Raw genomic sequence first — 24,165 nt, 5'->3', positions numbered from 1 at the left:
AATTCTTTTTATGTTTCTTTTTAATTCTGCTGTTATTGATACTTTTACCCTTTTATTACCCAGATTAACACCCTGATATTAACTTGTTTTTTTATTCACTTGTAAAAAATCAAATATTAGATATTTTTTTAGCCTAAAAACATTTGTTGTCAAGTGCCATGCATTTGGATGTCTCATAATCACAGAGCTGTTCAGAGCTGTTACTACATAAGCATAAAACTATGAACAACACAGGGGCTTTAGTGGTGGTGCTCTTTGAATAATGCCAACTTTTGTCCTGGGTCTTTTTTCTCTAGATCATCTTTACATTTTATCTTTTAACCAATCCCCTGTCCTGGCCTATGTATAAGTGTAATCGATTTGTGTTTACATTAAGGTTTATGAAAAGCATAACTTGTCAATTAGGTTTTTGTGTCTGAATTTGTAGCATTCACAAAAGTTGTTTTCCATACAAATGTTTGAATTAATGTATAAGCAGTCATAAATGTTTTTGATTCAAAAGTTCATTAGTTAATTAATTAGTCTAAACCACAATATTGGTTTATAACTAATGGACATTGTGTAGATGGGAACCAGTCAGATCAGACTCATACCCATCAAGATAGCACCTTAATTTGATTGCAGGAAATCAAGCAGCACTCCAGAAAGAATCAGTAGTCTTGTTGGAGATGTTTATCACTTCTTTAATCCAATCAGTCAGGTCTGAGAGCTGCTGTGTTGTTTGTCGCAATTTTAGCCATTCCAGTTATTTCTACATTCAGACCTGGATTTTTTATTCAGACTGGAAAAAGTGCTTAAACAAATACCAAAATAGTCACTTTTTATTTTATTTACTAATACGTAAGTATTAAGTCTTATTTTTATTATTTTTTTTATTAGCAGTTAAAATTTTGTTTGGTTATTAGTTACAATATAGTCATTCACCCATTACCACTGGATTTCAGTAAGGACCCTGGAAGTTCTAATTTACGTATTTAAATATTGTTTTTGAAAATATTGCAACTAGTCAAATGTTTATATTATGTGCATGTTTTGCTTTGGTAGAGGGAGTACATTATATGAGCTTTATCTAACAAAGAGAAATCCTTTTGTCCTTTTATTTTTTTCTTACTCTGTCACTTGTATGGATGTATTACCTCCTTTTTCTGTGTCCCATCCCGTGTCCTTCTCCTTTGTCTTTTGTCATCTCTTATCCTTATTCTTACTGTCTTTCACTTCTCACTCATCTCTTCCTTCGGATCACCAGCAGCGGCAGCGGGTAATGTTTTCTGCCTTGCTCAGTCTTTCTCCTCTTCATCTCCCTCTGCACTCTCAGCATCTGTTCTTCTAAACACGCTCAATTTTCTCTATTCATCCATCCCTCATCCCTGCTGATGTTTTTACCTGTCACCATGAAACAACTCTGCTTTAAACACATGTAAACCTCATTTTAACCCGCATTCTGTGTCAGATCGATCACTGTGCTGTAAAGCAACATTATGATCTCATGGAAGGTTTGATATAAAATAGCCCCAATGAAAATATGACAGACATACAGCAGCAGAAAATGTCTGTTATGATCATTGTGGATTTTTTTTAAAGGTAAGAATGTTTTAAAAAAATGAATCATATTATGAAGAATAGGAGTTCTTCAAACAAATGCTTAAACCACTTGATAGGTGTGGCACACTAAATTAGAAATTTGTAAATCACCACCAGCAGACTGCCATCTGGTACAACAGCTGGAAGAATCTCACAGCTTTATAAACATCTGCCAGCTCTGTGGAAACCTTTAAACTTTGTCTTTTCACCCAAATTGTAAAAATTTAAGCGTGATAAATTTAGGGGAAAATATCAGTGAAAAGAGCTTTGGAACAACTGGAAAGTTTCCTATTTTATATCTATTTTTACTTTAAAATCTGTAACTCCTTGAGTAATTGCCAGTGTGTCAACTAACATATCTGACATACTATATTTCATGCTGGCTAATCTTTATTTCTTAAATATTGTGTAACTAAGCCTAAAATATTATATTTTAGATTTATTTTTAGATTTGTTTTCTTAGACTAAAGTTTGATTTGGAATCTCATGAAGAAATACTCGTTATCATTGTCTCGACTAAGAGTCCTTTGAGACAAGATTGTTTGTACACTGTCACAACACAGATAAGCTGTTGAAAGTATGTATATTGAGAAATTAATTTTATGTTGATTTATGTCAATTGTGACCAGCGTTCTGGATAGTTGTGGGAACATACTGGCAAGATTTGTTAAAAACCTTAAAAAATATATTTTATTACAGGAGGATAATCTCTTACAGTCAAAAAATTAAACATAACCTTTTTCAGTGGGCATTTTTAACAGGGTAAAGAAATAACGTTGAGTAATTTATTTTACAAGATCCACTACCACAGTTAAGAGTATGCTAAGATTTGTGTAGAATAAAAATAGGTGCAACTGATTTTAGATTAACTTGATGAAATATTTTTTAATAATTTAGAGTGAAAGAAAACAACTTATAATGCAAAATTGCAGATTTAAGAGGAGGCCAATGGAGGTAGCACAGTACAGAAAAACTAAAGTAAAGTTGGAAATTTTGTGTTCCAAAAGTTTTAGAAATATCTTTCTGAGAAACTGAATGCTAAAAATGGCTTATTTGTTCCCCACATAATATGCATCCTTTAGTGGGATAATACTGTCTGCATGTTTCTGTTGCTAAGGCAACTTTTTTAATATGACAGCAGCATAGACTTGTGACAGACCATTTTAAATAAAAAAAAATATTGTGAACTGTCAGTTACTGGGTCTTTATAGTGATCAAAGGCCTGTGTCAAAAGCAGTTTAGCATAAGAAAAACCATAAAAAAACAAAAAAGCTTAATCTTTGGGATAATGTTAATGGAAGTAGGTGGTCAAAGCTCCATCTACCGATTTGTAAAAGAAGACTGAGGTCTGTTCTTGGGACCCAACAGGCTTTTAGAAAGCAGAACAGGAAGAATAACAAAAAGTTTGTGACTTGTGGTTTTGTAATTTCATTTATCATGAAAAATATTAATCCTAATTTAACAATTGTACTCAAGGTTTTTTTTTTCACTATTCCCATTTGAGATTATGTTGACTTGATAGAAGATCAAGTAAAATGCACACCAGAAATGGCAATAACTTTAGAGAGATTTTATACTCAAATTTTATAATCATCTTTTTCATAGTTAATAAGCTATGGTGACACTTCCAAAGGTGTCACCATATGTTTAGCTGACTCTACACTGAAACTCTCCTAGAATATTCCTACAAACTATACCCTTCTCCATCACTCTGGCTGCTGCTGAAAAACTGAGAATTTTCAGCATTGAAGCAAGGTTTCAATGCAGCATGAATAGATTTCACCATTGGCTGAGCATGTAGAAGCCAAGGCTTTAGCCACATGTGTAAAGCATTGAAATACATTGCAATGTTTAGTAAGTAGAGTAATAGAGCAGTAGTAAGTTAGCAATCAGCATGTACCGTATTTTCACGACCATAAGGCGCACCGTACTAAAAGGCGCACTCTCAGTTATGTGTCCCATTTCTGTATTTAACACACACATAAGGCGCACCGGACTATAGGCCGCGTTTTTTATATACAGGTACATGTCCTCTACTACCTTTAAATACCTCTACTGCGTATTTAAAAATACAGCGGGCCCAAAACTGAGTATGACTGTGCTTTATTCGTGTATTTATTACAAAGTATTAATCAAACCTGGCAGCTGGCCGTGAGACAGACACATCGCAGATGACACAGCGCTGTGATCACTCCTAAATTAACTTAAAATCCTGAAACCTGCCGACGGAATATGTTCGCTTTTATTACCGGTATCCTGGTGCCTGCAGTTTAAATTATTTAGATGAAAAACACCTGTCAGCAGCCGCGGTGAGGCTGCTGTTGAAGGGATTTCTACTGTCGGTGCACCGCTGGTATGTGGGGGTCTGAGCGCCTCCGACAGAAATAGATAATCTGGATGAACTGACTGCAATTATTAAGTTTTCAGGTGGACTTTCTCACTTAAAAATATATTAAAACTACTTTATTCCCACTGATCACAGCAAATATAGCTGCAAGATTTGGATTATTTAGATGAAAAAACACCTGCCAGCCGCCGCAGTGAAGAGGAGGAGACCCGCCCAGAGGCTGCTGTTGAATTAAGTTTTCAGGTAGAAAAATAGAGCGGGAGCAAAACTGAGTATGATTGTGCTTTATTCATGTATTTATTACAAAGTATTAATCAAACCCATCAAAGTCATCATCCTCTGTTTCTGAATTAAACAGCTGCGCTAAATCAGACATGCCAGTTTCCCCTTCTTCGCTGTCAGAGTCACTTTCCGTGCAGCGCAGCTCCTCAGAAATAATGCCGGCTTTTGCAAAAGCTTGAACAACAGTGCCAGCAGACACATTAGTCCAAGCATCTACAATCCATCCGCAAACGGTGGCGTAACTTGCCCGGCGCTGCCTTCCACTTATCCTGAAACTGTGGTCTCCGTCTATCATCCATCGCTCCCACGCCGCTCGCAGCCTTACTTTGAACGGCCGCTTCACACCGATGTCGAGCGGTTGAAGTTCCTTTGTCAGACCCCCCGGGATAACGGCGAGCACAGCGTTCATTTGATTCACCATGTTTTTCTCATCAGCTGTGAGATGGGCACGCAGCGATGGTGATGCGTGGAAAAAAACACCTGTTCTCCTCACATACACCTGCCTCTGCTACGCTTTCATCATCTCCTCGTCCATCCAGCCCTTTTCAATTAATATCATATGTCACCAGAGCGCTGTGTCCGTCTCGCTGTCAGCTCCCAGATCAGCTTCTCTGATTGGTTGATGCGGCGCGTCCAGCAGCAAAACTTCAATTTTTCCATCTCGAGCGGCAGCAGCGCGTTGGCGGTGCGTCAGATGCTTAAACGCTTCCCGACGCGCTGCACCTGCTGCTGCGGGACCTTTTGCTGCGCCTATACGCGCGTCAACCATTGACTTTGCATGTAAACTCGCTGCTTCTGCTGCACCTGCTGGGTCCGGTTCACACCAATGTCGAGCGCTTGAACAGCGAGCACAGCGTTAATTTGTTTCCCCATGTTTTTCACATCAGCTGTGAGATGGGCACGCATGGAGTTACATATTAACAGCGATGGTGATGAGTGGAAAAAAAAACACCTGGTCTCCTTACATTCAGCCACTCTTTCATCATCTCCTCAATGAGGTGGTCTCAAAAGTCGCAGTTACAACACACATAGGGCGCACCGCACCATAGGGCGCACCGCACATTTTGAGGGGAAAAAAAGACGTTTAAGTGCGCCTTATAGTCGTGAAAATACGGTAATATAGCTTTAAAAACACAAATTCTAGCATGTAGCTACAGTACCAAAGAGACATTAGAACTAAGGATGGAGTGTAATTATATAGCAATGCTGCATGTGTTGCTATGTTATTAACCCTGACGCAGTTACTCAATTTGAGTCAACTCGAATCAATGATAATCAAAAAATGGCTGCACACTGCCATTTTGGTATCCAGAAATCTATATACTGCTCTATCCACCTCAAACTTTTGTATTTATGTGTGTGTTTGTCGACCTGTTTATGTGTAGGGGAAGCAGCAAAGGAAAAGATATCAGCACCATCAAATCTTTGAGGGTTTTGCGAGTCTTGCGTCCTCTAAAGACCATTAAACGGCTTCCCAAGCTAAAGGTAAGTTCACATTGCTTCATAGGAAGAAGGGTTCCTCAAGACCAAAACTAAGGCTGTTCTGTTTTATTTGACTTTAGAGAAAGAGAAAAATTCATGTCATTGTGTTGGGGTTTTTTTTAGAGATTGACCAGTAACTCTTCTCCTGTTATCTTTGTTCAGGCTGTGTTTGACTGCGTGGTGAACTCTCTAAAGAATGTCCTGAATATCCTGATTGTCTACCTACTCTTCATGTTCATTTTTGCTGTGGTGGCTGTGCAGCTCTTCAAGGGACGTTTCTTTTACTGCACTGATGAATCTAAAGAGTTTGAGCGCGACTGCAGGTAAATATGTGGAAATGCTGGGGGACAGCCTTATACTGCTTGCTTGTAAAGCCAATATTTTTCTTTTTCTGGTTTGTTATGGTACGGCTTAAAAAACCTTGCAGCAAAAACAGTAAGGACATGACAAGCAGAAACATTTTTAGGGGATAATAAGTGGCAGCACAAGATGTGCTTCCAGCACATGCTCCCTCCGCCTGGTCTTCAATGGGCTTGGTTTCTGCCAACTGATCTGGACCTGATTGGACCTGTGACTCGGTTGGGTCCTGTCCTTGGATGGTTCCCTGGATCAACCCTGGTCCTCTCTGGTCCTCTCTGGAGCTATGGCAATCCCTGGAGCCACAGAGCTTCTGAAACACCTTGATGCACTTTGATGAAACCTGGTACCAAGGTGACACACCTCCTGATAGATGGAACGGCACTCCGTAAATACCATCCAAGTGGCCACATAATCAGAAGCACCTCCCACAATCAAGGACCTGCATAGACAAACATTACCGGCCACTAGCCTCACAGCAGGGCCGTCCCATGTTGTCTTCTAGATCGGCAGGGATATTTAAAGATGTATATGTGAAAGACCTAATTCATGTACTTTTGGCCAAACCGATGATGTGACATGTGTGTTTCAGAGGCGAATATCTGGTGTATGAACGTGATAACGAAGTGAGGGCGCAGAAGCGGGAATGGAAGAAATACGATTTCCACTATGACAATGTGGCTTGGGCCCTCCTCACCCTCTTCACAGTTTCCACTGGAGAGGGGTGGCCGCAGTAAGCTACCATACATATGTGAAGTAAGGTGGAATATTTTTACCCATTCCTCAATGTGATAACCAATCCTTTACCCCACAGAGTGCTGAAACATTCAGTGGATGCGACCTATGAGAACCAGGGCCCGAGCCCCGGATATAGGATGGAGATGTCCATCTTTTACGTGGTGTACTTCGTGGTCTTCCCCTTCTTCTTCGTCAACATTTTCGTTGCTCTCATTATCATCACCTTCCAAGAACAAGGAGATAAAATGATGGAAGAATATAGTCTAGAAAAGAACGAGGTAATGATTATAAAGTGAGAATTGTAGTTCAAAGAATTTAGCTGAGACCAGTATCAAATGTTCTTTTTTGTTTTGAACAGAGAGCGTGTATAGATTTTGCTATCAACGCCAGGCCTCTGACTCGCCACATGCCTCAGAATAAGTTGAGCTTTCAGTACAAAATGTGGGAGTTTGTCGTTTCGCCGCCATTTGAATACACAATAATGGCTATGATTGCGCTCAACACCGTGGTGCTAATGATGAAGGTAAGTCATAATGAAACACTTTAACATAGCTACAGAATTTGGGCTTCCTTTCTTGTTACTTATACAGGTGCTGGTCATAAAATTAGAATATCATGAAAAAGTAGATTGATTTCAGTAATTCCATTTAAAAAGTGAAACTTGTATATTATATTCATACATTACATACAAACTCATATATTTCAGATGTTTATTTTGTTTAATTTTGATGATTACAAATGACAACAAATGAAAATCTCAAATTCATCATATCAGAAAATTAGAATATTGTGAAAAGGTTCAAAAGTGATGGCCCCTGGTGCCACACTCTAATCAGCTAATTAACTCAAACCACCTGCAAAAGCCTTTAAATGGTCTTTCAGTCTAGTTCTATAGGCTACACAATCATGGGGAAGACTGCTGACTTGACAGTTGTCCAAAAGACGACCATCGACACCTTGCACAAGGAGGGCAAGACACAAAAGGTCATCGCTAAAGAGGCTGGCTGTTCACAGAGCTCAGTGTCCAAGCACATTAATAGAGGCGAAGGGAAGGTAAAAGATTGTGTCGAAAAAGGTGTCACAGAGCAGAGAATAAGCTGACCTGTGTAGGATTGATTGAAAAGAAAAAATTCATCAATGTGGGGTGAGATTACCAGAACTCTCTCTTATTTGTTAGGCAGTTGATGCTGCTTCAAGAAACCAAATCCAGATTGTCATAAAGATCATGGTTCATTTTTGCTGTGGATTGCTGTGCAGTTCAAGGACTCTTGAACTGCACATGAATGCTAAGATTGAGCGGACTGAGTAAATATGGAAATGCTGGTGGGTCCAAGTCCTGTATCTCTTGCTGAAAGCAATATTTTTCTGTTTGTTATTCCTTTTGACAAACAAGGATACAAGCAGAGTCTGGGGAAAAAGTGCAGAAAGAGGCAGCACATCCCCTCCCCTTGGTCCATGGTTGGTTTCTCAGCCAACTGATGGCTTTGGACTGTGCATCGTTGAGTCCTGCTGGTGGTTTGGTCATTGGTTTCTGGGTCCATGGTCAGAGCTATGGCAATCCCTGGAGAAGAGTTTAAACACCTTCATGCTTTCCTGCCAGCTGACCAACTTATGTGGAACTGCGATGTTCATACCATCCAAGTGGCACTATCAGAAGCACCTGCACACATCAAGACTGCATAACAACATTACCTGCTAGTAAGAGGACCCATGGTCTTAATCCATGGTATTTAAATGGCTCAGTGAAAACCTCTCATGACTTGAAACCCGATATGAATTGTAGATGCATATGGGTATATGTACGAAGGAGGGGCAGATGCGAATAGAAACGACCACAGACAATGTGCTTGAGGCCTCTAAAAGTCCACTATATAAGAGCATACAATACAAACTGATCAAATTAATCTATGGGTATATGTGTACTTCCAAGCACTTTAGCAACAAAAGAAAAGATGTCAGTTCTTTAAACTAATAAAAGTATTCTGAGTAAATAAAGTGACTTTAAGCAAGCCAGTAGATAACAATGTTTTACATTTATTTTTCATGACTTAATACAACAAAGCCAAAGCCCTACATGCAGTGTTTGACATATATCCAGAAAGTAGTACTTGGAAAATTTGGTATTATTAAAATAGTGCTTTTTATTTAAAGTTTCAGAATTACTGAGGTTAACTGTATTTCTAAGGGAGTAAGTTGTCTTATTTTCTTTAGTACGATGGAGCTTCTGAAACCTATGATGACGTTTTGGCCAACCTCAACATTGTTTTTACGTCCCTCTTCTCCTTGGAGTGTGTACTCAAGATCATTGCCTTTGGAGCTCTGGTGAGTGCATAGGTATTTGTGTCCATGTTTTTTTAAAAGTAGCAAGAAAAATATGTTTTTGTTTTTTTCGAATTCATGCGAAATAAAAGAAAATAGTTATCAATGCTATCATGGAATGCAAATATGTGCAAAGTTTTTTTTATGAATAGCATTTAATCGGTTTGAACCCAAACAAGTATTACAAAAAAAAAAACAGGCTGAAACATTTTAATCCTGAAATATCTGAATATCTGCCATGTTAAAGATTGTGACATTTACACCAAAAACTCTGCATGTCGCAGTCTGCAAAGCTCAGGGTGTGTTTGATCTTAATGGCTGTGTCCCCCGTCTACCTGGACTGGGTCCTTCAAGGTCCGTGAAAATAAGGAGACCGTAAGAGTTTGGCTATGGGTTCAAACAGGTCCATCCTTCTCTGGCTTTCAGTACCCATATGCTCTATCGCCTAGCAACAGTTGACACAAAAAGCAGGCATACTTTAGATGCCGAAGTTCTCACTGTTGTTCTGTATGTTAATTACATTTCTGAGGAACTTCAGAATCAGTACCATTGACACTAATATCAGATTTACAGTCCCCACACAATATTGGAATCTGTTCTTTAATGTCAACCAAACCCATTTACATGAGGACAGATAAAACCTTTCAATAACTAAACATTATCTGCCACATATCTGACTCAATAACCATTAAAAAATTGACAAAACTATTCAGATACTTGTATTATATTAAACTGCACTTACAATATTCCACACTGTTTAGCGCCAAGTAATTTTTTCCTCTGAGCACGGAAAAGCCGGCTTGCTTTGACTCGCAGTGAATCACGGGATACCAGAGGCCATGTAGGATACACTGGACCCGTCCTTCAAAACGCGTAAAAGGAAGGCTGCATTTGTGCATAAGGAGGAGTCTTCGAATCTTAACAGACCTCGGTGCTTCGCTATGATGTAATTGGCAGACAAATCTGGCCAACGGAGGACGCAGCCACTGAATTCGAACTCAGCTTCAGTCTATTTGCTGAGTTTTTAAGCATGGGTGGGGTGTCAGCTTCACGCAGCTGGAGCTTTGATGATGTGGTCTGGGGTGTAAACACTGAGCATATGCATTGCAGAGCTTTGAACTCCATGCAGGCCTTGCGAAAATCACTGCAGACAACGCATTCGGTCTGAACAGACTTTTAGACCTCCAGCAATAATCAAGCAGGCGAATAGTGTAGACAAGCACAATAAAAAGGGGACAAAGTTCTCTTTTCAGTGAAAAAAGTGTGACCCATGTAAAGTAGTTCTGCTACTATCTCTTTATCCCCTTCCACTGTAAAAAAAAAAAAAAAAAAAAAACTGTGTTAATGAATGGTGATCCCAAACTAATTCTTAGAAAAGGTATCTGAAGTTAAAACTCCTATTATTTGTTTTGTTTCTTTTCTCCTTTTTTCTAATAAGACCAACTAAACTGAAATTTCATTTAACTTTCTGTAAGCAGTAAAGGCTGATAAATCTAACAGGGATCAAATGGTAACTTGTGTTGTGAGGAAAAAAGGCAGGAAAAGAGCATATTTTTTGACTGAATGGCCGGAGGAGACAGAGGACAGTGTGGGAACAGCACTGCAGTAATTAGCAGAAAAGCAAGTGAATGACATATCGGTGGCAAAAATAGAAGCAAAGAGTACAGTGAGGGTGTGAGTAGACAGCAGAAGAGGATTTGAATCTCAGCGAGAGGGATGAACATATAGACAGGATGGGCATTTTAAACACAGATAACACTGTCCCTGACCAGATGTGTGTGTTTGTAGGTGTGTATCAAGTTGGTTTATTTTGATAGCTCCCATTTTTAACTACCTTTGCCGATAGGCGATAGCTAAATAAGAAGAAGGGGTGTTCAGAGTATTAATGTGTCCCGTAAACATTAATCACACAGATAAAAAAACAAATACAGATCTGGGTTTCATACCTACTGTATATTTCATGTGTGGATATTGAATTGCATGCTAAGCTTTGTAAGCAAGAGCCTTCAAACTTAGCAACTTAAGTGAGTCTACAAAACTTGCAATGTGTGACATTTGATGGCTGCTTTTGTTGTCCGATGCAGCACATTTTGTCCTAAACCTGTCTACTGGCATCTATCCAATAGACCATCAGTGATGCTCCATTTGTCTTATCTAATTTCCTTCTGTTCCTGTCAGAGTCTGACATGTCTTTTTTTCCACTTCCCAATTCTAATTGTTTAACCTTCCATTTAATCGTACCATATCCATTTTCTAATTTCTTTTATTGTATTCCACCTATGTGGTCTTATTGCATCACATTCTTTCTCTATTCTAATTTATTTTCTGCTTTACTTCCCTCCCATATCTTTCTCTTCCCCTTTCTTCCCCTCTTCTTTGATCTGCTCAGAACTATTTCAAAGATGCCTGGAATATTTTTGACTGTGTGACAGTTCTGGGCAGCATTACTGACATCCTGGTTACAGAGCTTGGGGTAAGTAGCAGTTTTTTTGCCATTTATGCACAAAAGTGTTTTCCTATGAAAGCCCACATTTTTAATTGGAAAAAAATCTTCTGAAAGTGCAGTTTAAGTTAGGTGTATTATGGCAAGTTTTGAATCAGTGGCTGTCAAAAACATATAGAAGCCAAGAGAATAAGGGGAGAGCATGAGTTAGATATTACCCAGAGTCTGGCATTGCTCCGTCATGCGTGGCGATCTCTTGAAAGTCTTATATAATTGTCCCAGTTGGTGAGATAGTGAACCGGCCAGCTAACTCTGAGCCACTGTCTGCACAGCAGGGAGCAGGCTGATGCTCAACATAGACCCACTTAACAGCTTGTCCAAGTAGCCAGTCATGTTATTTGCTTTTTTCAGTAGTTAAATACTCGCCATGTCAGGGGATTCTAGCAATAATCTCATGCTGTAGTGATGATTCAGATATAAGAAATTTCTGAATCATCATTTGACAAAATGCTTTTTTTTATATACACTATATTATAGAAGCTATTTATACAAGTTATTTTACACACATAAGAGCATTTCTGTTTTTATGGTTTGGGTTAATTGTGATGACTGCTAAAAAAAAACAATATGAGAAGACACATTTTTCACGAGTGTATTTAAAGGGTTTGACCATCTCGTGTATTTAGTAGAAACTGGCTCATAATCTCCACTCTAATTAATATAAAAGGTTTTCTATGAAGTTGAAGTCAGAAGTCTCAGCAGATCAGTCAAGTTCTTCATGCCAAACTATGCCAATTACTTCTTCAAATACCTTGTTCTGAGTATGCTTAAGTAGTACACATTCCTTTCCCTGGATGAAGCATATCAGAAAGCCAACCAAACTTTACGTTTAATACATTGCAGAAAGGCAGTAGCTGTTCTCTTGGCAGCTGTCAGAACCAGACTTGTTGACTGAATTAGAACAGTGCTGCATGCTTCCAAGCAGAACTTTTTATGATAATTAAAATGTTTTATCAATGGGAGTATAAATCTAATCCAAGGCACTTTGATTTTAACAGATAGTAGGCATGGGCTACGAGTCTAAATGTAAATAAATGTATAATTACTAAATTTGTTTTAAAATAAAAACTACTTTATTTTGCTTATTCTAAATTTAGATTCTGATACTCATCTTCAATACAAATTTACAAAGAAATATGTGAATGCCTTTGAAATCCCTATTTGCAGTCAGCAAATACTGTTTTGCATATGTATGAAACTGTTTTTTTATTAATTTAAAAATGTTGGTGTTTAATATGTATTTAATAGAAATAATTTGTTTAAAATGTGGAATGTTTCCATCTTAAAGAGCAAAGAGCCAGTAGGCAATTTTAAAGGTTTCAGATATCAAATTGTCTCATTTAAGAAGGAAATTTCATAATATGTACTGTAGGTATTTTTTTCATCTATAGATATATTTGTAAAGTAAACACACAAAGTATTTTAAGACAATGAGCATAACAAGTTATTCAGCTTTTTGACTGATTTCTTAGATGGGTTCTGTGCACTGACTTGTTTTACTTTGTTTATTTTGGAATGATGATTAAACCACAATTTAGCAAAAACTAAAATGGTTTTAAAACCACAAGACTTTCTAACTTAAGGATTCTATACCTTGGAACCAAAAGTACCCAATACCTGGAATATGATTAGTGGTAGTGGGTCAAATTCATATGATCAATTTTTTTTTGTTTGTTTTATATGGTTGTTGTATTCAGTTTCATAATGTGAAAAATCTATTCACTGACACAAACTATTGTGCTGACTTATGACCTGATGTTATGACCATTCATTTTTGTCTTGTAATTTTTTTTTATCTTTTCACATGCTTTCTTTAAATCATCTACAAACTTTACAACGACCTTCTGTAATCAATTTTGCCCTGTCCCCCTTCTCTCCCCCTCGACTTGTTCCTGTGATTTCGCCCAATCAAAATGCACTATGAAACCTCTGTGTTCCACCTATGACAACCGGCTTGGTCAATCTGTCTGGTTGTTCTTCGAATCAATCAAAAAAAATCCCCAAAATGTGCTGCTATAAACCATATGTCTGCAACATCTACATGTAGATGGTTTGTAATTTTTTTGGAGATCTTATTTTGCTGCATGTGTTTTAACTGCATCCTAACCAGTTTTATGTTTGTGAACTGTGCATGCTGTGGTTTGCTCACTCACAGCACTCACTGTGTATCCTTTACTGAGAACTTAAGTACAGTTTGTAAAGGATTAGGACACAATAAAACTCCTTAGACATTCAGCGATGTAAGCATACAATATTCACAAATTCACCCACACATCTAAAATGTACTGGTAGGTTTTTTTTTTTTATTATTATCTGCCAAGACAGGGACTCAGAATCTTTGCTCCTGGCAGAGGGAATAAGTGACGCATGATGACCCTTGCATGTCTTTGGCAGCAGCTTTTTACTTTCACTACACACAAAACAAGTGCACACAAACACATATGGTGATGCACCAAAAGCTGTACAGTAACCTGCATGTGCTTCTGTCAGCTTTCTTTCAGCACCCATTTTCAAACAGCAGTCTTTTGTTCTTATCTGTGATAAACAGTGGAAGAACACATGCTGTAGATGTTTTTTTAATAATTGAGAAAATCAAATAAAAGTAACAAAATCAAAAACAACTATTAAAGTGCAAATGTGAGAACTTTAAAACTGGACTTTTGTTGCTCTTTTTTGATTGTGACATCAGTACAGTGTCTTATCTGTCTTCTTCAGTTTGTTAAACTGATGTATGTGCTGCTGTTTGCTTTGCTTTCTTCTGCATCTGCATGTTTTTTTGCTCGTCATGCTTCAAAATTTGAATCTTTGCCGTTAGAGAATTAGTGCATTTGGTTGTCTTTAAAAGAAAATGTCCTGACAGTCCTGCACTCAAAGTGTTCACCCTCTCTACCACAAATACTAGTAACTTTTTTCCTAATTGGATGAAACTATAGACTTGAATGTTCTTTCTCCCCTTGTGTTGCATTGCTGTTTGCCCGATCTAATGGATATGAATAGCTTGTTGGAGTCTTGCTAAATTGAGTATGGTTTGCTTTGACTTGTATGACTCTTTATTATTTAATCCATATTTACTCAAAACCTTAACCACTTTTAGTTTTGTTTTCCTATTTGCGTTATCATTTTTTAAGCATATATATATATTTTGCAGAATTTGCAGCTAAACTAACTACTGTATTATTTCATTCCAACCCCAATCCTCTTCTCTGTCCATCTTTTGCCTCTTTTTATTCCCTCTCCTTGTCCTTTGCTATCTTCAACCTCCCCATCTATCTTTATCTCTGGTCATGATGTGGCTGTTCTATAGAATAATTTCATCAACTTAAGTTTCCTAAGGCTGTTCAGGGCAGCTCGTCTCATCAAGCTGCTGAGACAAGGAGAAACAATTCGTATCCTGCTCTGGACCTTTGTTCAATCTTTTAAGGTTTGCTTCCAATTACAGAACATAATGTATGCTAAGGACATATGCATTCACTTGAGACAACATAACACCTCATAATACATGCAGCTCAGATTTCATAAGTACTGAAAAATCAGTGTATAAGAGGTGACTATCTATAAAGTCATACAGTCCCTAAAAAGGTATATTTCCAGTATTTACTAATTAGACATCTGCTTATGATGAATCTCACTGTTGCATTAAAATTAACACAACACCTTTAGATTATCAGTAGTTAGCATCCATAAAGCTGATGTTTCCAAATCAGTTCATGTATGAAACTTCTAGATTGTTGTTTCTGATGTGCACACAACACACTCTACTTATCTTAAATGCAATTCTTCTGAAGGCAGAATACTATTTGTCTAATAAAGATTATATATATTGCAGATTTCTGATCTATACCATGCATACCTCATTTATCTGATATTAGTGGTGTGTATTAAAATGTCTCATAGAAATAAGTACTTTTATGAACTGATAACTGTTTGAAATTATTACATACATATGTTCAATACATTACCATAACAGATAAGAAAATACATGAATATTTAATTCAACTTCCTCACAAATATCTTAACACAAGACTATTCTGCTAAAACCTGTATATCTGATATTGACACAGTTACAAAGCAAGAAACAGATGGTGACATCTGAAGCTTAATGCACAACACAGATTTAGAAGAAAGTAGCATCATTTTTTTCTACAGTTAAAGACATTTAAAAAATGTGACTTATTAATTATAGATTACAAGAAATCTCTCCTTGATGTCCAAAATGTCAGTTTTTGATAAGGAAAAAATATGCATATGTGCTGTACATTTTGGCTCAGGCGTGAAATGTTCTGGCCTTCACACTGATTTAAATGCTAAACATACTTTGAGATAAAAATTATTATATTACGAGTAGTCCAGGGTTTTAAGTCTAAAAAGGTGACTGTGGTCTGCATGTTGTGGTTTAATTACATGCTATAAATTCCTGTCATATGTGTTCCTCCTTAGGCACTGCCTTATGTCTGCCTTCTCATTGCCATGCTGTTTTTCATCTACGCCATAATTGGGATGCAGGTGGGTTGAAACTTTAAGTAAAGTGTGCTTTAAAGATGCAGTGTGAGAAAAAGTACAGACAAATTAAGAGTGTTAATCACTATGGTTAAATGCAAACACTGAAAGGGAATATGGTTATAGCCATTGTCTCCACATTTAGTGTTTTTTTTTTTTTTAGTTTACATGATGTCCTCTTTAATGTTTTAATGATATGGCTTTGTTTGGCAGCTATTTGGGAATATTGCTATTGAAGAAGATGGAGAGAGTGCTATCAATGAACACAACAACTTCAGGACCTTTGTCCAGGCGTTGATGCTCCTCTTTAGGTGCTTATTTGCATGTTTGAACTTTTTTTTGCACTTTTGTTCTTGTAAATTCCTTCTTTTGGTAAGAACTTATAGAATTCTTAAACAGATTATATGAATTATATTTATTTAAAGGAGTGCGACAGGGGAGGCGTGGCATGAGATTATGCTGGCTTGTCTTGGGGGTAAAGAGTGTGACCCCCTGTCAGGAAACACGGAGCCAGAGTGTGGCAGCCAGTTTGCCTACCTCTACTTTGTCTCCTTCATCTTCTTCTGTTCATTCTTGGTAAGCACCCTACCTAAACTTAACATTTACATCTAATTCAGTTTATTTATAAGGTGCCAATTTAACACATATTGTTTTAAGGCAAAAGTTAGTTTAATCATATCATACAGGCAGTTTTCAAATCAAATGCACATATTCCTGTCGATTGATCCAAATGATCAAACAATGCAGTTGAGATCAGTTTATCATCTAAATTGGTCAAATCTCTCGCAAAAGAAAACCATCAGATTGCACCAACTGTTGCTTTCAATGTGTCGTTGACTTTGCAAATATCTTGCCGAGGGTCATTTACCCCCACAAAAAAACAAAAAAAAACAAAGAATATATTCATGTGCAAAGCAGGCAGACCTTAAAGGTCTTTAAGTTATAATTATGAAAAAAATATATGATTCAGAGGGGTTGAATATAAACAGAGATCACATTATCTGATTTGTTTGTTTGTAAAAATACTTAAAAAAACATGTAATTTTTCTCCTATTTCACAATTATCTGCAGTGCTTTATAATACTCTATCGCATAAACTGCTAATGCAATCAAAACGTGGTTTTTGATTGCATTTATTTTTAAGTTTAAGACATAAAGGCACATATATACTGAACTTCATTGAAAAAAAATTTATTTGCAGGACAATTTGATCATAAGACAACCATTTAATGATTCAGTTCTGTTTCCTCTTAATATGTCTTCAATTGCATATGTGTGCAGATGCTGAATCTGTTTGTAGCTGTCATTATGGACAACTTTGAGTACCTGACGAGGGATTCATCCATTCTTGGGCCTCACCACCTGGATGAGTATGTAAGGATATGGGCCGAGTATGATCCTGCTGCCTGGTGAGTGCTAACAACCATGGGCTACTTACAGCTCCTAACAGTCACACATACAAAAAAAGCAAAACGGTAATATTTGGTATATATATATAGTATCTGTGGTATTAAGATCTGCTAAATTATTGTTTAATGTTCTAACAGTTTTCCTCACACAGGTCTTCTCACTAGGGTCTGTGGTCATCTCAGAGAAACTATATGATCATTCTTTATCATAAAAAAAAAAATAAAAAGATCTGATTTTTACAAATTAACGATGTTACTATCAAAGAGCTTAGCTGGTTAGCTCGGCTGTAACAGATCTAAGTATAATCTAATGGGACCTCTGGTTATCACACTATGCAGCCCTTAATTGATCCTCTCCTGCCCTCCTCCTTTCACCTTGATGTATCCAAGGATATATCTCTCACCTGTTTCTAAGTCTTTTCCCTTTACTGGAATCTGCATACTGGCAAAAAACTTAATGTGGCAGTGTCTACACTCCACACCAACCTCCCCTTTAATGTAAATATGTGCTGTAGACATGCTAAGTTTCATGGTATCTGTATTCCAGATCCTGTGTGTTGCTCTATGCCTTCCTGCCAACTGTTGGGAAAGAAAAAGACAAAACTGAACTGGTATAAATATTGGAGAATAGACTTGGTATATTTATTACTGTTAGTTTTTCTCAGATTTGATCAAAATAAAAGATTGGTATGTTTCTTTATTAAATAGCTGTGTTTTTTTTTTACATATTTTTCTCTCAGTGTAAAATGTTTGAGTAATATATATATATATATACATTTTTTTTAACAGACATGTAGAGGGTATACAAAAAAAAGCTGAAAGCAACAACTAGCAGCTAAGACTAAACATGTATTTAGGAGGGAGGGGTTGCTCTCATCACAAGCAGCTTTTAAGCAATTACCAAGCACATGCTTTCCTAGCTATTTTTTTAATCACGTTGTTAATACAATGCTACTCAGCTGCTAATTATCAAGAGGCTTTATAAAAGGCTTAACAATCATATAAAAATACTTTGCACTTTAGTGATATTTTTGTGACTAATGTTATCTTAAGGATCATTTTTATTACGCTGTAAAGTCTTTTCTTGTTCTTGTCGTTCTTGCTCCCAATGTCCTCTCTTCTCTCTGGATGTTTTTTTTTTCCTTTCCCTGTTTGTGTGCGTGTTTAACTGCCCTGTATTCTTCTTGCAGCGGGCGCATACATTATAAGGACATGTACAGTTTATTACGAGTTATCGACCCGCCTCTTGGCTTAGGCAAGAAATGCCCCCATAGGGTGGCCTGCAAGGTTTGACTCTTATTCAATGAAACCTAACCACTTGCTAGCCACGGCATCCAGGAATGGATTGAATGCTGCTTTTGTTTTTGATTTGTTTTTGTTCTTTTAGATGTTTTGTTTTTTTGTTTTGTTTTTCATTTCAACTTATTTTCCACCCTTTATTGACTTGCATTCTGAACTGCTGAGAGAATGTGCAGGACAATGCAGACACCTAGAGACGCATGTGAAATGCTCCAACTGGAAACCTTAAGACGTTTTGCTATTCCAAACTAGATTTATTATTTTTGTATTTCTTTTTGACTATCTTTGGATTTTTTTTTTTTTTTTTTGCTTGCTGTGGAGCCATGGCTTTAATGTAGCGAGCTACGGTTGTCCACTGTAGTGTTGCATTGTTCTTGGTTTTTGGGGGTTGGGGGAACAACAGAAACTGCATTGACACCCCTTCCTCTCCCTCCCCTCTCTGATCAGAGTAGACACAGCTTGTTGCCTTCTGTCAAGCTTTGTAAGCCTTTCTTTGGAAACACACAACAACATAGACTGACAAACATACTGAACACACATCAGTATTAAAACAGCTCCAATTCACCTGGTCCAAAACCCTGCATTAAACGCTGACTTTTTGGAAGAGTGACATCAGCATTTAGTTAAAGATGGAGACATTTATTGCCTCTTTAATACTAGTGTTTAGTGATTAACCGCAATGGAAGGCAACATTTAAAAGAGTGAATTGAAGTATTGCTGATAAAGCCTTGTATATTATGACATTTCTTACCTTTTCCTTACAAAATGGATCCCCTCATTAATACTGTACTCTGGTAGAACTTCCAAATCAAAGCTTGCCAAAGAAAAAAATGTTAAAACCTGATGAAACAGCCTTGATTATTTTTCAAAATTAGAAGTATAGAAGAACAGTACAATATGCAAAAAATCTGGTATTATTACAGCATCAAGTTTAACAAGATAAGTGTTTGCATTGCTTTGTAATTCCATGTAAGGCTGAAAACCACTTAAACAGAACCTGGATTTCATGCATGAATTCTAAACCCAAGCCATGGACAAGATAATAAGAAGTGATCCTGGAAACACCTGATCACAAAATTGCAGGCTCATGCCTTACTAAGTTTGTAGCAAACATGAAATCAAAGCATTTAACAAACTTAGTTATCATTAAGAAATGAATTGATTGAAAGGTTTGAGCATCTGTAAGGAAGGTAAGGATTCTAACATCATCTATCTATCTATAAAGTCATCTAAACACAACCTAGATTTTTGACTTCCTCTTTGTCCCAAATATTGGTGTATATTTGTATTCTTTTTGGATTTTGGAATTCATCTCTGGATATTTTTTTTCCTCTTTAAAAATTCCCTGTTTTTATAGAATTAGGAAACAAACTTTTGAATTATGCACACCTTTTGCAACTAATACACATATTTATATGGCTGACCTTGTTGCCACATATCTAAATTCCAGCCTTTAGCTTTGATATGATTTCTCTTTGATTTTTCTGATTTCCATATTTCAGATATAAACCAGATAATAATTTAACCTTAGAAATGCTACACTCTAACAAACTCTAAGTCAAAAACTTGTCCTCCTGCTGTCTATTTTTATTTGTTTTGGTGAACTTCCTTCCACTTTCTCTTATATCTTTCTGATATTCTATTTTCAAACCTATACTTTAACTTCATCTACTTTCTGCCTCTCTCTCTCCTTCTCTTGATTTTGATAACGGGGTGGTGGCTGTGGCTGATGATGCAGTGGCAGGATCAGTTGCAGGGAAATGTATGACATGCTGAGACACATGAGTCCTCCACTGGGCCTAGGGAAGAGGTGTCCAGCACGGGTGGCCTACAAGGTCAGAAAGGCCCTCCCCCACATCTCTATCAAAGCCTTCTTGTGGGTTTCGTGGGGAATCGGGGGTGGTCATTAAGGGAGGGGCCAGGGATTCAAGTGCTCAACGTGCTGTAAAGTTTAGTGTCATTGTTTCTTTGGTTCTGTTTCTGTTTCTTTTCGTGGAAAACTTGGGGTCGGCTGGTCGGTGTTGTGGCCTTTGTGTGGTGGTGTGGAACTGATGGGTGCAGGTAGCAGAAGAGTCATTTCGAAGGGTTTCAGGTGGGGGGATGGCGTATCCACAGGAGGGTGCGAGAAAGAGGGACCCTCTCAGCTCGTTTGCACTGGACGGACAAGTGCACAAACACATACACACAGAGACTTTATAGCTCATGATCGATGTAATTGTTTTTACCTTTTTTCAAATATTGAGATATTTTTTTACAACACTTTAACAAATCCAAACTGTTTATAGAAAAAGTCACTGACAGAAACACGCTAACATCATGCATGTGCAACAGGGCTTGGAAGGTCCTCCAGACTTACCGTCCTCTGATCCATTCCCTCCTGTGGATGAGGCCGATACTCAAACGTACACCCTTGCATACACAGAATCACAGGGAATTAGGTCACATCAACCTACACATATTTATTTTCTGCTATGTCTCATGGTAGAGAGAGCAGGAGGGCTTGTGTCAGTGATGTGTTTCCCTCAGGGAGCCTTTGGTTGCCATTCAGAAGCCGTTCTTTTTTCTGTCACCCTTCATGTAGCAGCTCCAAGCCCCCAAGCAGCCTTTTCTATCTGCAAGTCCGATCTCCTCTTTGTCCTTTGGTTCTGTCGTCAATGCAGTTCTATTCTGTTTCCAGCCCCCTTTCATCTCTGAATATCGCTGCTCCCCTCCCCATGCATACACTCACCTGCCTTCTGCATGGCCAATAACCCACCCACTGTCACCTTATATTTTTCCCCCTGCACACACACCTGTTTGTCATGTACTACAGACACAAAGAGTCACACATGAAATACTTCCAAAATAGAAGCGTACAGAATGGTAATTACATTCATGTAAGCATATGTTCCCTGAACTCCTCCCGTGATCGGCTCCCATGAGAAATCACTGGCAGATCACTGTAAGCCCCCGGGGGGGCAGCCAGCCAAACAGCCTGTAGGCACTGGAGACCATTTCCATTCCCAATCATCACTCCTTCATCAACAGAGTTTGGGCAAATAGAGCTGACATTTTACTGTATTTACTGTTGCATACTGAAAGGGAATCAGGAATTTCTGTGCCTACTTTATTTCGATGGTTTTACAAAGATTATTGTCTGCTTTGGCAATTTCCCTGAATATATATATATATATATAACCTAACGAATAGTGATTGGCTACTATTTGCTTTTTAAGCTCTGTTGAACTATTTCTCATTTATTTGTCTCTTTTAATTATGACACCAGTCCCTCTCAGTTTTCATTACTATATCAGATGCAGCCTCAGTATATCTCTTTTGGTCCATTAGCTTAGCTGTTTTTTTTGTTTTGTTTTTTAGCTATGCTTTTGTTTTTGCAAATGTGAAGATGCCACATGAGCTTTTCACATTTGTTGGCATTACAATCAAAAACCTCAGTTTTATCATGTTGTGCTTTTGTGTCTTAGATCAAAACAAAGTAGTGTATAATGCAAAAGTAAGATGCCTGATTTTGCTTAAACCTCCAATGAAATTTGGAATATTATGGCATGTATGTATACATGTAGTCTACATGGTTCCATACTTTAAAAAAACAACAACCCTTCAGATAAAGTTACAGCTGCAAATTGATCGGAAATTGATCAGTGAGCTCGGAACATCTGGAAATTCAAACTCTTGCAAACTCTAGATTTTCAATTAGTTTCTTAAACTCAGTCAGACTAGATTAAGAACACCTAGGTAATTTGAATTCGAAGTCTTGCCAGAGATTAGCTTTACGCCTTGTCTTTAATTGGACACATTTGTGTTTTAAATACAGTATTCTTTGCTTCAGACCATTGTAATATAGCCATTGAGCTAGCATCATTGCTCCCCACTCCCTGAAGTATCTGACTTGGAGTTTTTTTTTTTGTATTTCTTTTTTAGCATTGCTCTGTCATGAGCAGCACTCTGTCCAGCTTACCTGACAGTGCTGACGAAAACAATCCCTACAGCATGCTGCTGTCACCTATGAGTTTGATATTTGGATTGGCATGTTTCTGTCATACACTGTATTGGGTTTTACTTGTGGGTTAAAAGATTCAACTTTGGCCTCATCTGACCAGCGCTGCCTTCCATTTGCTGTGTCTCTATATGGCTTGGGACACTTGGATGTCTTCCACAGATGTTTTCTTAATGCTTATTCACCATAACAGCCAGTACAGTGCACCGCTCGCCGAAAGTTATTATATTTGGATATTTTGACATCTGCCATCCCTGTATGGCTTGTCATTTTAGGTGGACAACCAAGTTCACCTACATTAACCAGGAGTTGAGTCCTATAATGGGCTAATTTCTCAGTTTTTACAATATTTTTTGTTGTTGTTGCTGTTTGTTTTCTATAATAAACTGAACAATATAATAATATATTATGATATACTCAAAGCTCAGTATGAACAGGTGGACTAAAGTCTAATATAATTGCTCTAATGTGTCAGAGTAAAGGGGACAGAAAAAAAGCATGCCACATTTTTTTAAATAAAATAACAGAAATAATGCTCCAACTTAATTTGCACTTCTTTGTGCTATTCTGATACATAAAACCCAATGCAATGCTTTGATGTTTTTGTTTGTAATGAGGAAAAAAAAGCATAAATGTTTGCAAACATGTTAGGTGTCCTTCCAGATAGAAAGGAAAATTGCAACCCCTCTGTGTCACTACCACTGCCTAACAAAACAACATGCATTTTGTGCATGGTTCAATCCAATTATCTGCCCCTTGAAAATAATTACTGGAACAGTTCCATACATTTGCTTTTAATCCAAGCTTCATGTTTAGATTTTCAACTAGTTCACAGAATAATAAACTGTTTAGCTCTCTAGCTTTTCACTGTTGACCATCTGCATCTGGAGGAGAGACACCAGAGCCCTCGGGCAGGACTGCTTTATACAGACACAGCCAACTAAGAATAACCATGTTTCTGTTTCTTTTCCTGCTTCTTTTTTATTGCATTGCTTTCCTCTTTGTAATTTGGTTTTTGCTCACTTCTTTCTTACATTCACCTATTTAGCACAAATAGATTTTTTTCATACTCTGTTATTTCTTTCTTAAACTTTCCATTTCGGTTCTGATATTTATTTTCTGGCACTTCATGTTTCACTTCATATTCCCTAAATATGTTTAGTTAACCTTTACCTAAAAAGCTACATACTTCTGCACCAAAGTCATGCGTTGGTGGTGAGCTATTTCTGCTTTTTCCTCTTCCCAATAAAAAAAAAACACTGCTCTCTCTCACCTAACCTTAACCCTAAACCCATTTTCAAACACTATATATCAGAAAACTAGCAGTACAGCAAAATGCTCATCTGTGTCAACA

At 37.5% G+C, this 24,165-nt stretch overlaps 1 protein-coding gene across 28 annotated transcripts in view; it reads left to right on the top strand.

The window, feature by feature from the left end:
- cacna1aa (calcium channel, voltage-dependent, P/Q type, alpha 1A subunit, a) overlaps positions 1 to 24,165 on the top strand; it is a 110,657-nt gene that overhangs the window by 63,600 nt on the left and 22,892 nt on the right. For 11 of the 28 annotated variants that reach the window (XM_038269128.1, XM_038269148.1, XM_038269147.1 and 8 more), the window contains 15 exons: positions 1,247 to 1,258; positions 5,596 to 5,695; positions 5,855 to 6,015; positions 6,642 to 6,782; positions 6,864 to 7,065; positions 7,146 to 7,310; positions 8,999 to 9,109; positions 11,496 to 11,579; positions 13,657 to 13,659; positions 14,914 to 15,030; positions 16,047 to 16,112; positions 16,320 to 16,417; positions 16,532 to 16,682; positions 17,388 to 17,515; positions 18,706 to 18,802. In XM_038269128.1, the coding sequence (XP_038125056.1) occupies positions 1,247 to 1,258; positions 5,596 to 5,695; positions 5,855 to 6,015; positions 6,642 to 6,782; positions 6,864 to 7,065; positions 7,146 to 7,310; positions 8,999 to 9,109; positions 11,496 to 11,579; positions 13,657 to 13,659; positions 14,914 to 15,030; positions 16,047 to 16,112; positions 16,320 to 16,417; positions 16,532 to 16,682; positions 17,388 to 17,515; positions 18,706 to 18,802 (1,636 nt within the window). Of the gene's footprint in view, positions 1 to 1,246; positions 1,259 to 5,595; positions 5,696 to 5,854; positions 6,016 to 6,641; positions 6,783 to 6,863; positions 7,066 to 7,145; positions 7,311 to 8,998; positions 9,110 to 11,495; positions 11,580 to 13,656; positions 13,660 to 14,913; positions 15,031 to 16,046; positions 16,113 to 16,319; positions 16,418 to 16,531; positions 16,683 to 17,387; positions 17,516 to 18,705; positions 18,803 to 20,552; positions 20,650 to 24,165 lie in introns of all 28 variants that reach the window. The other 17 variants (XM_038269152.1, XM_038269154.1, XM_038269136.1 and 14 more) reach the window with 6 other exon arrangements.

The sequence above is a fragment of the Cyprinodon tularosa genome, unplaced genomic scaffold (genome assembly GCF_016077235.1).
Source record: "Cyprinodon tularosa strain WSP-4 unplaced genomic scaffold, ASM1607723v1 ctg721, whole genome shotgun sequence".
In the NCBI taxonomy this organism is placed as follows: Eukaryota; Metazoa; Chordata; class Actinopteri; order Cyprinodontiformes; family Cyprinodontidae; genus Cyprinodon; species Cyprinodon tularosa.
The sequence above is the reverse complement of the archived record's forward strand: the minus strand, read 5'-3'. Positions and strand labels throughout refer to the sequence as shown.